General features: G+C 35.5%; 1 protein-coding gene across 1 annotated transcript; it reads right to left on the bottom strand.

Annotated features, from left to right (window-relative positions):
• Positions 1-124: 124 nt before the first annotated feature.
• LHCA4 (light-harvesting chlorophyll-protein complex I subunit A4) lies at positions 125-1496 on the bottom strand. Its single transcript, XM_086593487.1, has 3 exons — positions 1107-1496; positions 485-900; positions 125-398 (listed from the first exon to the last, which is right to left on the bottom strand). Exons 1-3 carry the CDS (start codon positions 1310-1312, stop codon positions 259-261), a joined length of 762 nt encoding a protein of 253 aa, XP_086449613.1. The 5' UTR covers positions 1313-1496; the 3' UTR covers positions 125-258.
• Positions 1497-12795: the final 11299 nt, after the last annotated feature.

Below are 12795 nucleotides of genomic sequence, written 5' to 3'. Positions count from 1 at the left end.
TCATAAATTTCTGTTTTTCTCCGCAGATTGTTATATATATATATATAAAGAGTGATGGTTGTTCGTTCTTTATTTTTCTGACTAGGAAACTTGTTAAAAATCTGGCAGATGTAAAAGTTGAAACTTCGCTTAAAGGTAACTTCATTCGATCACCTGTACATTGAACAACTCTTTTCTACATTCAAGTTCATCTCATTGAAATCCTTCTAATATGATCACAGAGAAACATAATACAATTGAGTTTCCTTATAAGTACACTTAGAAACCACCACTGAATGTTTGGACAATGGTGTTGTGCCATGGGTCAGCAATGTGCTGCAGGAGGTTCTCAAAGGGTCCCTTTCCAGTAACGTTGTGTTGGACCAGAAATCCCAAAAATGCCAACATTGCCAGTCTCCCTGCAATCATATATTATAACCAGTTAGTGAATTCTTGAAGTCCTCTTAAATTTAACATGATATTAGTTATGACATAGCAATATTACCATTGGCAAGCTCCTTCTCCTTGGCCTCCTGAGATGGCGCAAAGTTGAGTGGGTTGAAGATGCCACCAGGGTATCCGCATTCATGTGGAGCTAAGCTGTAGTTCTTGAAGATAGGATCTTGGTTCACACTTCCCGGGTTTTTTATATCTTGCCACCTTCTGATCTCTACGTAGTGGAACAGGATGAATTCTATCACAAATAGGGTAGAAGACGATGCAAAGTATTCTTGTTTCCCTGCATCATACCATTCTGGCACATTGATTATACCCAGCTTAGTAAAAACTTCAGGCAACAACATTCCAGCGACACCCAACATAGCCCAGCGGCTGTTTACTAGCTCTGCCTGGACGAACCATCTCAAGTTCTCAGGGTCCTCGGCCAACCCAAGAGGATCAAACCCGTTGTCACCAGCAAGGCTAGAATCAATGTCAAATAATCAGCAAATCAGCCAAGACACATGCAACATCTAATCAATACAGTAACAAGTTACTCTGTGTAGGACTGTAGGTTAGTGGTTCTTCATTTGTAATCTCAGTTTTATACATTATGTCAAAAGAGTACAGTGTGCATAATTAAAATATTTATCGCATGATGTTTTACTATAACAATATGTTTAAACTACCTTCCATCGAGATAGCCTGGTGAAGCCAAACCCGGGAGCCATTCACCCTTTTTAGCTTCAACTTTGAATGAACTGGACGATGATGATACATTACTTTTGATAGAGAAATCTCTTGTCAATTTTCCTGAAGACCCAGTAAGGAACCTCGACTTTGATGTGCAAGGCCGAAAAACGGCAAGAGATGCTTGGGTGGTGACTGTTGCCATCTCTCTGACCTTGTAAGGAGAAGATTTCAGGCAAGGTTTGTAGTATTGGTTTCTATGGTCATGTTTCGTGCATCCTTTTGTATTTAATTTCTAAGGCATTCTTGTGAACCACAATCTTTCACCAAATCTGGCCATAGGTCTTGGTGCTACTCCAATCCAACCGTTGAGATATTTAGTGCAGCTAGAACTAGCCAATGAGGAGCCTTTGCTCCTTATCCATACTTGAACTATTATCATATCCAGTGATCTATCTACTTCTTGTTATTGGTGTGAAAAATCCAATGGGTTCCACTTGGTTGACACCTGGGCAGATTATTTCAAGGAAATCTGGAAAGTAAAGGATGATTCCAAGCTGGAATCTTGATATCCTACCAGTGTATGACAAGTACGTGCTTGGCTGATGCTCTCTTGCAGAACAATGATATTTCATTTTTCTGAGTTTCATACAAGTTTATAGATTCTATCTCTTACTTGGAGAAATTTTATGTAGAGGACACATTAGTTCCTATTTTCAATTAGTGACTGACTGACTGCTCGTATCCTCTTTCCATGAATATTTTTATTATCTCGGGAAGGGCAGCTTCAAGGGAAATATTCTGAACCACCATATTTGGAACTTTGGAAGTATCAATTCCATGGACGCGATTATAATTGAGCAGCCAGCCAACCCACTAAGCTTTGGTCATCAAGCAGTAACTCGAACTCGGCTCATTTTGGGCTCGACTTGAACACGTTTATTCAATAATATGAGTTGAGTTTGAGAGACGCCTCACGAGCTAAGAGCTACTCTTAAGCTCGCATTTTACATAGTTTTTGTTGACACTTATTTGGTATAATTATTTTTGTTAGGCTAAGTCGCGCACCAAACCACAATAGAATAGTGTTTAGAGTTTAGCGGGTTAACATTTTAGGGCCAATGGTTAATCTCCCACCCGCCAGTGTAATAGGCGTACAAGACAAAAGTTAAATTTCACAAATTGCTAGCTGCCACTCTTAATGGCGTATGCCAAATTTATTTGTCTTTCTTCCCATTTTGCCCTTTTCCTACATCTCTCTCTTTCCTAGTCGTCGTCTGCAGTGGCATGCAGCCCAAATATATTCTACCTGCTTTTCAGAGTAGCCTGTGGACCATACGCTATTTTGTTAAAACTCGCGTTGTATATAGGTAAATTAATAGCGATAGCGTAGACAGGTTGGTGTTTTGACCCACCATTGGTTCACAATTTTCATCATCTTTGGTGGGATGACACACCATTGGACTTAGTCTTAGTGTGTTAGATTATAATTACTCGATCAACACATATTGATTGTATTCATATTGTATACACTTTGAAATATATATATACAGTCTTTCTCTTAAAAGTAGCTACTTAAGTTAACTTTAAAATAAGTATGTAAGTAAAATTTCATCTACAAAATAAATTTAAATATATTTTTTTGTGGATATGATATACTCAATATTAAGATCATCTTTACAAAATTTCAACTCATTTGGGAACCTCTAACATTGGCAAAAAATAATTACATAAATTCAACATTTCTGGACCGTTAGATTTTTTTTAAAGATGACAACAATTTTTATCTATGTTAGAGGTTTCCAAATGAGCTGAAATTTTGGAAAGATAATCATTATGGTGAATGCTTCATAACCACAAAAAATTAGGTTTGAATTTATTTTGTAGGTAAAGTTTTACATACGTACTTATTTTAAATTAACTTTTTAACTTTTTTAATATATATATATATATATATATATATATATATATATATATATATATATATATATATATATATATATGAACAACTCCACCTTATAGCGACTTCAAAGTTACTCCACTCATAAAAATGAACTTACAAAATGAACTGAGGACTAATTTTTTGTGGATGTGTACATCTCATGATGGAGAACACCCCCACCAAAAATCAGCTCAATTGAATATGTCTAACCTTGTCAAAAATTGTATCGAAATTAAAAAAATCCGGGCCGGTTGGATAATTTCATAACTTTCTAAATGATTTTTGATGAGGTTGTACATCTTCAAATGAGCTGATTTTTTGTGAGGATGATCTCTATTGTGTGGAAAACATCTCCACCAAAAATCAGCTTCTAGTTCATTGAGTTAAGTGGTGGAGTTCATATTTGGAGTTCATATATATATATATATATATATATATATATATATATATATATATATATATATATATATATATATATATATCGGGCCGACTACCTTGACATACTATTCTAACATACTATCTTGACATATCGAGCCAACCGTAAGATCTTATAGAATCTAATGTCCAGGTAAATGTTTCTAATTAACAACCAAACAAATAAAAAAAGACGGGCAAAATTGACATTTGCATTTTTTTTTCCAAAAGAAAGTCTCGTTTCTTCTTCTTCATTCAACATCGCTTTCATTGCCATAAAATTCCCGTGAAGAAAAAAAATTTGTGCTTTTTTCCATTTCTATAATTGCGCCCTTACAGAACTGTGTAGTGATTATATGTGCATTATAATGATCGATTGCCTGTATCTTTTGATAAAGAGGTGCCTTATCAAACAATTGAGCTCGATGGTATAAAAAATTCCATGGTTGGAGTTCCTGGTGTGAGTAGCATATCGACTGAGCAGCGTAATAAGCTAACTATGGCTGTGGAACATGTTGGTAACCCATCAATTATATGTATTCCGACACTTAAATGCTTCAAGTGCTTTCCAACATAAGAAGCTTTATGTACACCTTCAACTGATTCGATACCCAACTATTGTTAGACTTGGATGGATCAGAGTACATCTTATGTGGACAATTTCTTTTCTAGGTGGTGCATTCTTGACACATAGGTATGCCACGTGGACAATCTTAATTAATCATAAGAAGTTTCCTAATACAACATGAACTCTTAATCTTAAGAAGTTTCATTCTTAATACAACACAACTCTAATAAGTCAATCAATATCTGACAAGAAAATTTTATATGACTCTAATAAAAAAACATTGCTAAATCAACTCCAAAAACTTATGTTAATAATTATCAGTCATTGAATTCCTCACAAAAATTTAAGGGATATGAATTTTAGAAATGATTCCGGCTATATGGCCAGGTCTAAAACCTTGTATATATTAAAGCTCACACAAGGGGTATTTTTCTAGCTCTCTTAAAATTTCACATCATTATCTCCTATTAAAACTTGAATTCCTCTCCTATTGAAAATATAAATTTTCCGCACTTCTAATTAAAACGGGAATCATTCTCATATTAAAACAGGAATTTCTCCTCTATTAGAAACAAGAAATTCTAGCACTTTTGATTAAAACAGGAATCCTTCTCCTATTAATACGGGAATTCCTCCTCTATTGAAAATGAAAAATCTAGCATATCTAATAAAAACGGGAATCCTTCTCATTTTAAAACAGAATCATATTTTTTAAATTAAATCAACTATTTTAAAACTTAATTAAACAATTTAAAAAAAAATTAAAATAGGTTAATGACAAAATCAAGAATCACGCTTTGTTAGAAAATTCATATACGTATAGTTATGATTGTTGAATAAGTTTTCAAAAGAGTCGTTACGTATGCACGAGCCTAGCTACAACAATATCAATATCTATATCTTAATATTAAAGCTCCCACAAGAAGTATTTTTCGAGCACTATTAAAATTCCACGTCATCTCCTATTAAAGCATAAATTTCTCTCCTATTTGAAAAATGGAAATCCTTTTTTACAATGAGAATTCCTCTCCTATTATAATGAAAATTATTCTTCTATTAAAACAAATTCTAGCACTTCTAATTAAAGAGGGAATCCTTCTCCTATTAAAATAGAATCTCTCTCCCAATTGAAAAAATGGGGTTTTTAAAACTTAATTAAAAACAATTTGTTAGAAAATTAAAACGGGTTAGTGACTAAAACGGTAGTCCTAATTTTTTTAAAAAAATCTAAATGTTTTCAAAAGAGCGGTGCATATGTACGGGCCTACAAGCTAGTATTAATATTAAAGCTCTCACAAGGGGCATTTTTCTAGCTCTCTTAAAATTCCACGTCATCAATTTCTATTAAAACAGGAATTTCTCTCCTATTGAAAAGAGAAATTTTAGCACTTCTAATTAAAATGGGAATCCTTCTCTTATTATAATGGGAATTCCTCTCCTATTGAAAAAGAAATATTCAACACTTCTAATTAAAACGAGAATCCTTGTAACGCCCGTATTTTTAAATACGTATTTTTCTATTTTATTAATTAATTAAATTATTTATTTTCAAAATTCGTCGGATTGGACTCGGGATACGTGGGCCTGGTTTTGGGCCCGAGTCGGTGTTGGGCTTGGGTTTCGGACCCAAGTATATAAACACTTTTTCTAGAAAATAGGGTTCCAGAGAATAATTAAATATTAAAAAATGGAGGAGATGAAAAAATTTGGATTTCGGAGGGTGGAGAGCTGACGAAATCGGACTTCGGAGAAATTAAGTAGGATTTGTTCATATGGTGAGTAGCTATTTTGCTATTTCACCGAAAGTTATAGTTTTCAGATATCGATGTATAGGTTTCGTTTTATATTTTGGTTAAACCGTTAAACGGTTGAACTGTTGATTAAAATTGTTGGAACGGTTCAAGCTTCGAGACTCTGTTAATGGAGGCGCTGAGCTCCATGAACTTAACCGCTTTTATTAATAGTTGTGGTTTTGACTGTGGTAGCTCATTCACTTCTGAATAAGCGCTTAATGGCGCTAATGGCGTCATGAGGAAGCGCCAGGTTCGCTTTTAAAACCATACCGATGGTGGTGGTGAAACCGTCATCGGTAGGCGGGTTGAACTTCGTTTTGTGATGTGATTTGGTTGTATTGTGTGCTGTTGGTGATGAGGGTCGAGTGGGGGCAGTGAAGCTTGGAGGCGTTAATGGCGCCGGTGTTGGGCTGTTTTTCTTGGGTTTAATTGGTTGTTGAGTTTTGTGGATGAATGGGTTGATGTTTGGTTGTGAGGGGGTGTGTTTGGGGTAGTGAGGAGGCGTGAATCTTTGTTGGAAGTTTGTCGCTGACCCATTAATGGCGGCAATGAAGGTTCCAGATCCAGTTTTGTTTGAAGTTTTTAAACTTAAGATTTGAGTTTGTGGCTTTTAGTAAAGTTGTAGGGTTGGTTATAGGGAGTGAAACCGTGGGGTCAAAGTGGGTGGTCGATTAGAGCTTGTGGTGGCCGGATTTTTTCTTTGGTGGTGGCTTTGCTAGATTTGTGAGGAAGATGATCGAATTTGGGCCTGGGGCTTGGGCCCGGTTTTGGTTTTTGGTTGGGCCGACTTTGTTTTAATTTTGTTTGGGCCCTTTTCCCATTAGTTGTGTTGGGCCCATTTCTATTTTAAGTGGTTGGGCCGAAATGTTTTATTGGCTTGGCCGAAATTTCAGTGGTAGTTGGGCCGAAATTTCAGTTTAATTTTCGGACCACATTAGTTATGTTGGGCCAGTTCCCTTTGTTTCTTTGGGCCGACCCAAATTAAAGTGTTGGGCCAGTTCCAAATTAATTTGTGGACCAGTTTATATTAAAGTTTTGATTGGGCCGAATCCAATTATTTTTGGACCGAACCACTTAACTGTTTGGGCCAGTTCAGTATAAGTTTTTGGGCCCGTTTCTAATATTGTCTGAGGCCAGTCCATTGGACTTAAAATATATCTAAATGGGTCTTCCAACGTTTAGACTTTCGGGTTCTAAGGTTTGGGCTTGGCCAGTTGGGTCCGAACCATGACCTTAGCCATGAGCTCATGAGCCATGCACCTTTGACCTTAGCCATGAACCATGGCTATGACCCTGAACCTGTCGAACACGAAAACGACAGTTTGACTTTGACCAGGACAGTTTGACTTTGACTAGGACATGTTGACTTTGACCATGGTAGATTGACTTTGACTTTGACCGTTGACTATGAAATGTTGACTTTTCCAGTTTTTCACATTTTTTGACTATATGGATAAATATAGTAATAAAAGATTATCGATATTGTATAACTTGGTTGGTCATTATCTAATTTAGATTTGACGTGAGTAGTGTGTAAAATATATATATATTGGGCTTTGATTGTGGATTGTGGACTGTTTAATTGTGCTACGTTTTATGTTGTATATTGTATGAACAAGCCATAAAATAAAAGGGTACGGAAACCTGCATAATTTGGTTGTCATTATCTAAGAAAGATTTGACATTGATGTTGTGTATTTTTGACACGTGAAGATATTGAGATGTTATATAATCTGTTGAGATATATATATTAATGCAATATTTTTGGAGGTATTTATATAAATGCTCCATTATTATATGTGTGAGATGCTACTATGAGGTAGCATAGTATTGATGAATATTTGCCCACGGGAGTGTGGCGTAGTGCAATAATATATTGGCACGTGAAATAATGAAAGTGGCTATGAGATATAATTGAGATATTTCTAAATATCGTGGCTTAGTGCAATAAGGTAATTGACCTGCACGTGATATAGTGAAATGTTTATGAGTCATTAATGTATGACACTTGAATAAATTACGTAACGAAAATCCTAGAACCTAGCTACCACAACTCATGTGATTGGCCCTCCCCGGCGTTTCGGTTAAAATTTGAATGGCCTTGGGCTGCCCTCCCGGGCGTTCGGTTAAAATTTGAATGGCCCTCGGGGCGTAGCCGAATAGTGACTTGATTATTCCGTTCGCAAAATAGAACGATGATCATAATATTTTATGCCGAATAGTGGCGTTGCTTACATAGATTTGGCTTCCGTGTGAGGATTTACGGTGTGCGGCATCCCGCCAGTGGTGGTTACGCCGCGGAGTGGCTCATTATGTAAGGGAGGCATGTGGATGTACATATTCGGCGTTGGGTTGCGATTGTGGTAGCCAGGGAAACTAGGTAAGACATAGATACGACGTGATTTTAGGGACACGCAAAGAAAGTCTAAAATAATCTAATTATGGTAATATGTTGGTTAATGACGTATCTTTATATAGATGATTGTATATGCTTGGCTGGTTATAGTTTAGTTAGAACCTAAGGCGCCTCGATGGAGGAACTACATGCCTTATTTATTATGAGTATAGTTTGTTGTGTGGTTAGGGAAGTTAAAATACCTCGATTGGAGGAACTACCGCCTTTAGTTATTGAATTTAAGGATGTTGTATTAGTGGATTTGAAAGTTAAAGTTACCGGTGGAGGAACTAACTCGCCGTATGGATTATGTATATATTTGTATAAGTATATGTTGTTTTAGGGCTACTCACACCGGCATTTTTATAAATGTCAACCGATTTGCATGTTTGCTTATCGGGTGTGTTCATTCAATGAACATAGTTGATAAGTTTTAGCAGTTTAGTGTTGAAGAAGAGTGGTTGCTGCTTGTGGTTTGCGTTAGCATTGCATCTCAGGTTGTGTTTTGTTTTCCCTTAAGGTGATATAGATTTTCAGTTGAGATAATATTATTTGCATTTTCATTTGTAAATTGTTTTATAATGAAGAGGACTTTGTTTAAGTTAAAATTTTTATTGGTTTTAATTATCCGCATATATTAAACTGTTTATGGGTTTTTGGGAGTGGAGAGTGCGTCACACCTCGGAAATCGAAGAGTCGGGAACAAATAATATTTTTTCCGAATTCTGTCGAAATTCGGGGCGTGACAATCCTTCTCCTATTAAAAACGGGAATCACACTTTTAAATTAAAACCAGATCCCTCCTCCAATTAAAAAAATTGATTTAAAACATGATTCAGATCTAATTTTAGTCGGGTATGACAACAAGACTGAGAAGAACCGGATCTGTATAGTCATGGGTAAGGAAAGATTGAAGAAAAAACCAGTCAGCTACGGTCGTATCGTTCATCCTATTGGGTTTGTGATTGGAGGTTCTGGGAACGACATCGTCACTCTAGAGTATAGGAAAACAATGACGAGATTTCAAGCCAAATCGATGGTCACCCAGATCATCCTTGTTGCAGAAATTTCTGATAAGGGGTGCGGTGGAGACATCCATATTGTGTCTATGGAGGGCGACAAAATTATGGAGAGTGTTGCATTGAAGAATACGATTTCGTTTGATTCTTTCTGAAGTTCTAAATCGGATAGTTCAATAACCGTTCTGTATAATTTTGACAGTCATGGGATTAATTAATCAATAGTTGAGGCAGCGAGTTTAAAAATTAGTAGACCTTTCGATTGCAAATTGACAATTTGTATGCTGAAGTCTGGTCATTTATGTCAGCATTACTAATTGTAAACTAAATTGGTCTTTGATGGTTTAGTTCAAAACTAAAATTTAGATTTATAGTTTATTTGCTGGTTTTGTTGATGAATGCCTAAATTTGGCTTTCTACGTTGAAATTGTATAAGTTATTTAATATTAGTGGTGCAATTGTGATGCTTATTACAGATCTCTTAAAATTCCACGTCATCAACTCCTATTAAAACAGGAATTCCTCTCGTATTGAAAAAGAGAAATTTTAGTACTTCTAATTAAAACGAGAATCTTTCTCTTATTATAATGGAAATTCATTGAATATTGAAAAAAAAAAATCTAGTACTTCTAATTAAAACGGAAATCATTTTCCTATTAAAAATGGGAATCACAATTCTAAATTAAAATTGGATCCCTCCTCCAATTAAAAAATAGGTTTTTAAAATTTAATTAAAACAATTTATTGAGAAATTAAAACGGGTTTTTAAGACTTGATTAAACAATTTGTTAGGAAATTAAAACGGGTTAGCGATGAAAACATGATTCACGATTTGTTAGAAAATTTTTATATGTATGGTTATGATTGTTGAACAAGCTAAGTTTTTAAAAGAGCCAGTGCGTATGCACGGGTCTACTTTCTAGTTTTAATATTAAAGCTCCCACAAGGAGTATTTCTCTAGCTCAGTTAAAATTCCACATCATCAACGCTTATTAAAACGGGAATTCATTTCATATTGGAAAAAAGAAATTCTAACACTTCTAATTAAAAATGAGAATCTTTCTCCTATTATAATGAAAATTTCTTTCCTATTGAAAAAGAAAAAATCTAGCACTTCTAATTAAAACGGAAATTTTTTTTCTATAAAAAACGGAAACCACACTTCTAAATTAAAACGGAATCTCTCTCCCAATTAAAAAGTGGGTTTTTAAAACAATTTGAAATGGGTTTTTAAGACTTCATTAAAAGAATTTGTCAGGAAATTAAAACAGGTTAGTGGTGAAAACATGAAAAACGATTTGTTAGAAAATTTTATTGAGTAAATTTTTAAAAAGCTGGTGCATCCGCACGAGTCTACTTTCTAGTGTATATATATATATATATATATATATAGTTGTTAGCTAGATAGTGGTTATTGTGGTGTTAGTGGATTGTAGTTGCATTTTAATATTTTCGTTAGATGGGTTTAGCAAGTTATTTTGGTATTGAGGTAAAATTCTATATCTATTTGTGCTCATTTATCTCTAGCTTGTGGTTGAAGTCGAGTCTATACACAATACAAGTCGAATAAAACTCTCGAGCCTATGATCGAATTCAAATTTGTAATCTAGAAGAATAGGAATTTAGAAGAATATGAGTCGAGCTTGAGCACGAAATAAAGCTCGAGCTCGAGAGACACATGAGTCGAGCTTGAGCACCCTAATACTCGACTCGAGTAGCTCGTTGACCAGCCCTACCGGCCACCAACATAATAATTGTAGGGTTAACTAGTATTACCCCCCCATTAGATGAGCCAATTAGGATTTCCCCCCCCCACTAGATGGGAAATTAGGGTCTCCCCCCTAAACACACGGTCAACTTGGTTTGACCGTTAACTTTTAAGTCAAATAATTGAAAATTACACAAATGCCCTCATTGTTTTCAAAAAAAAATATTCAATTTTAATTAAGTGGGGGCATTTATGTCATTTTCATTTGTTTGACTTGAAAGTTAATGGTCAAACCAAGTTGACCGTGTGTTTAGGGGGGAGACCCTAATTTCCCATCTAGTGGGGAATCCTAATTGGCTCATCTAGTAGGGGGTAATACTAGTTCACCCATAATTGTATGGTACTTTGCGTGATTGTAATATGCATTGTGGAAGTGCATAGGTATAGCCGTATAGGAACAGGCTATTTATAGAACCAAGCAGAGACGTTGGGCCTAAAATTTTATAGAACCAAGCAATCCGAGACACTATCTCACTGACCCTACTGAGCACAAAAATCTCTCGTTAAGCCCATGGTGCAACATTGCCGCCTTGCTGATTGCGGGAGTGGGAAGTGGGATTGTGGGAACATGTACAAAATCCACAAAGATCTCAATAATCAGATTTATTTACAGTTCACCTAAGTTATTTCAAGAGACAACATTTTTCCACTCCACAGTAGGGATGTAAAAAATACCTATGGGGACGGGGCTCCTTGGAGACCCGCCCCATTGGAGGGTGCTAAATGGGGATGGGGGGTATGGAGAATCTCCGATTCTTTACAAGCGGGGATGGGGCTGGTATGGGGAATGGAGTCCTCTACCTGACCCCACCCCAATTAAGTTTGTAGTGTATATATTATATATATTTGTTAAAATATTGTAAGAATAAAAATCAAACTCAAGACCTCATTCTTGAAACCATTATCATTTTTTCATTAGGCTAATGTCAAATTCATAAAATGTCATTAATATATAAATGAAAAATAGTTTAATTAGGTAATTATAAATAATAATTATTTTGTGAAAAGTTTGTTAATGGGGAGTGGGGCGGATATGGGGAATCCGGTACCCAGATTGTGCGGGTATGGGGAATGAAATTAAAATTGGGGATGGGGATGGCAAACCCGCCCCATTTACATCCCTACTCCACAACTTGATTATGTAAAATGACATGAATAGCCTTATTCAACTGGGGGTAAAAAAAAAAGCAAAAACAAAACCCAAAAATGTTTATTCTTCTTCCTCAACTCTACTCTCTTGGGGCTGTCAGTTCCCACCAAAAGAAAACAACATTCATTCAAAAAAAAAAAAAAGGTTCTTGGTTTTTCTTGTTGTGTTCCTCTTCTTCTCAAAGTAAAAAAACCAAAACAAAAAGCAAGTTAAAAGAGAGAAAATGAGTTGTGGCAAACTTTAAATTCAATGTTAATTAGCATCATTACTCTACCCGAATCTCATATCTTCTCACCCACTCATTTAGTGATTTTTTTGGATTTGTTCTAACAAGGGGAAAGGGGACGATGCATTTGACTTCTTCACCATTGCAATTGAGGCTTCATTTGAGACAAAAGATTAAGTTGTCAATAGCATACAGTGAACCCATTTACCCATTAACAACCCAAAAATGGTCACTGATTTTAGGGACGAAAATAAAAAACCAGAGTTTGGAGAGGAAGTTGTTTATACAAAAACCATAGCAATTTTTATTTTGATTTTGATATGGTTTTTACCCATGATTCAATAGGCCTTTTGCTCTAAAGTTTTATGTGTATAGTGATACCAATGAGGGGATGTGGTCATGTGGTTTTATCA

This window comes from Coptis chinensis, chromosome 1, assembly GCF_015680905.1.
Source record: "Coptis chinensis isolate HL-2020 chromosome 1, ASM1568090v1, whole genome shotgun sequence".
Taxonomy (NCBI): Eukaryota; Viridiplantae; Streptophyta; class Magnoliopsida; order Ranunculales; family Ranunculaceae; genus Coptis; species Coptis chinensis.
The sequence above is the reverse complement of the archived record's forward strand: the minus strand, read 5'-3'. Positions and strand labels throughout refer to the sequence as shown.

Excerpts from the sequence above, each read along its gene's own strand:
- LHCA4 (XM_086593487.1), bottom strand. The coding sequence starts at position 1,312 with ATGGCAACAGTCACCACCCAAGCATCTCTTGCCGTTTTTCGGCCTTGC. Across the intron at positions 901-1,106 it reads CCAGGCTATCTCGATGGAAG|CCTTGCTGGTGACAACGGGT; the intron begins GTAGTTTAAACA and ends CATTGATTCTAG. Across the intron at positions 399-484 it reads GGAGAAGGAGCTTGCCAATG|GGAGACTGGCAATGTTGGCA; the intron begins GTAATATTGCTA and ends ATATGATTGCAG.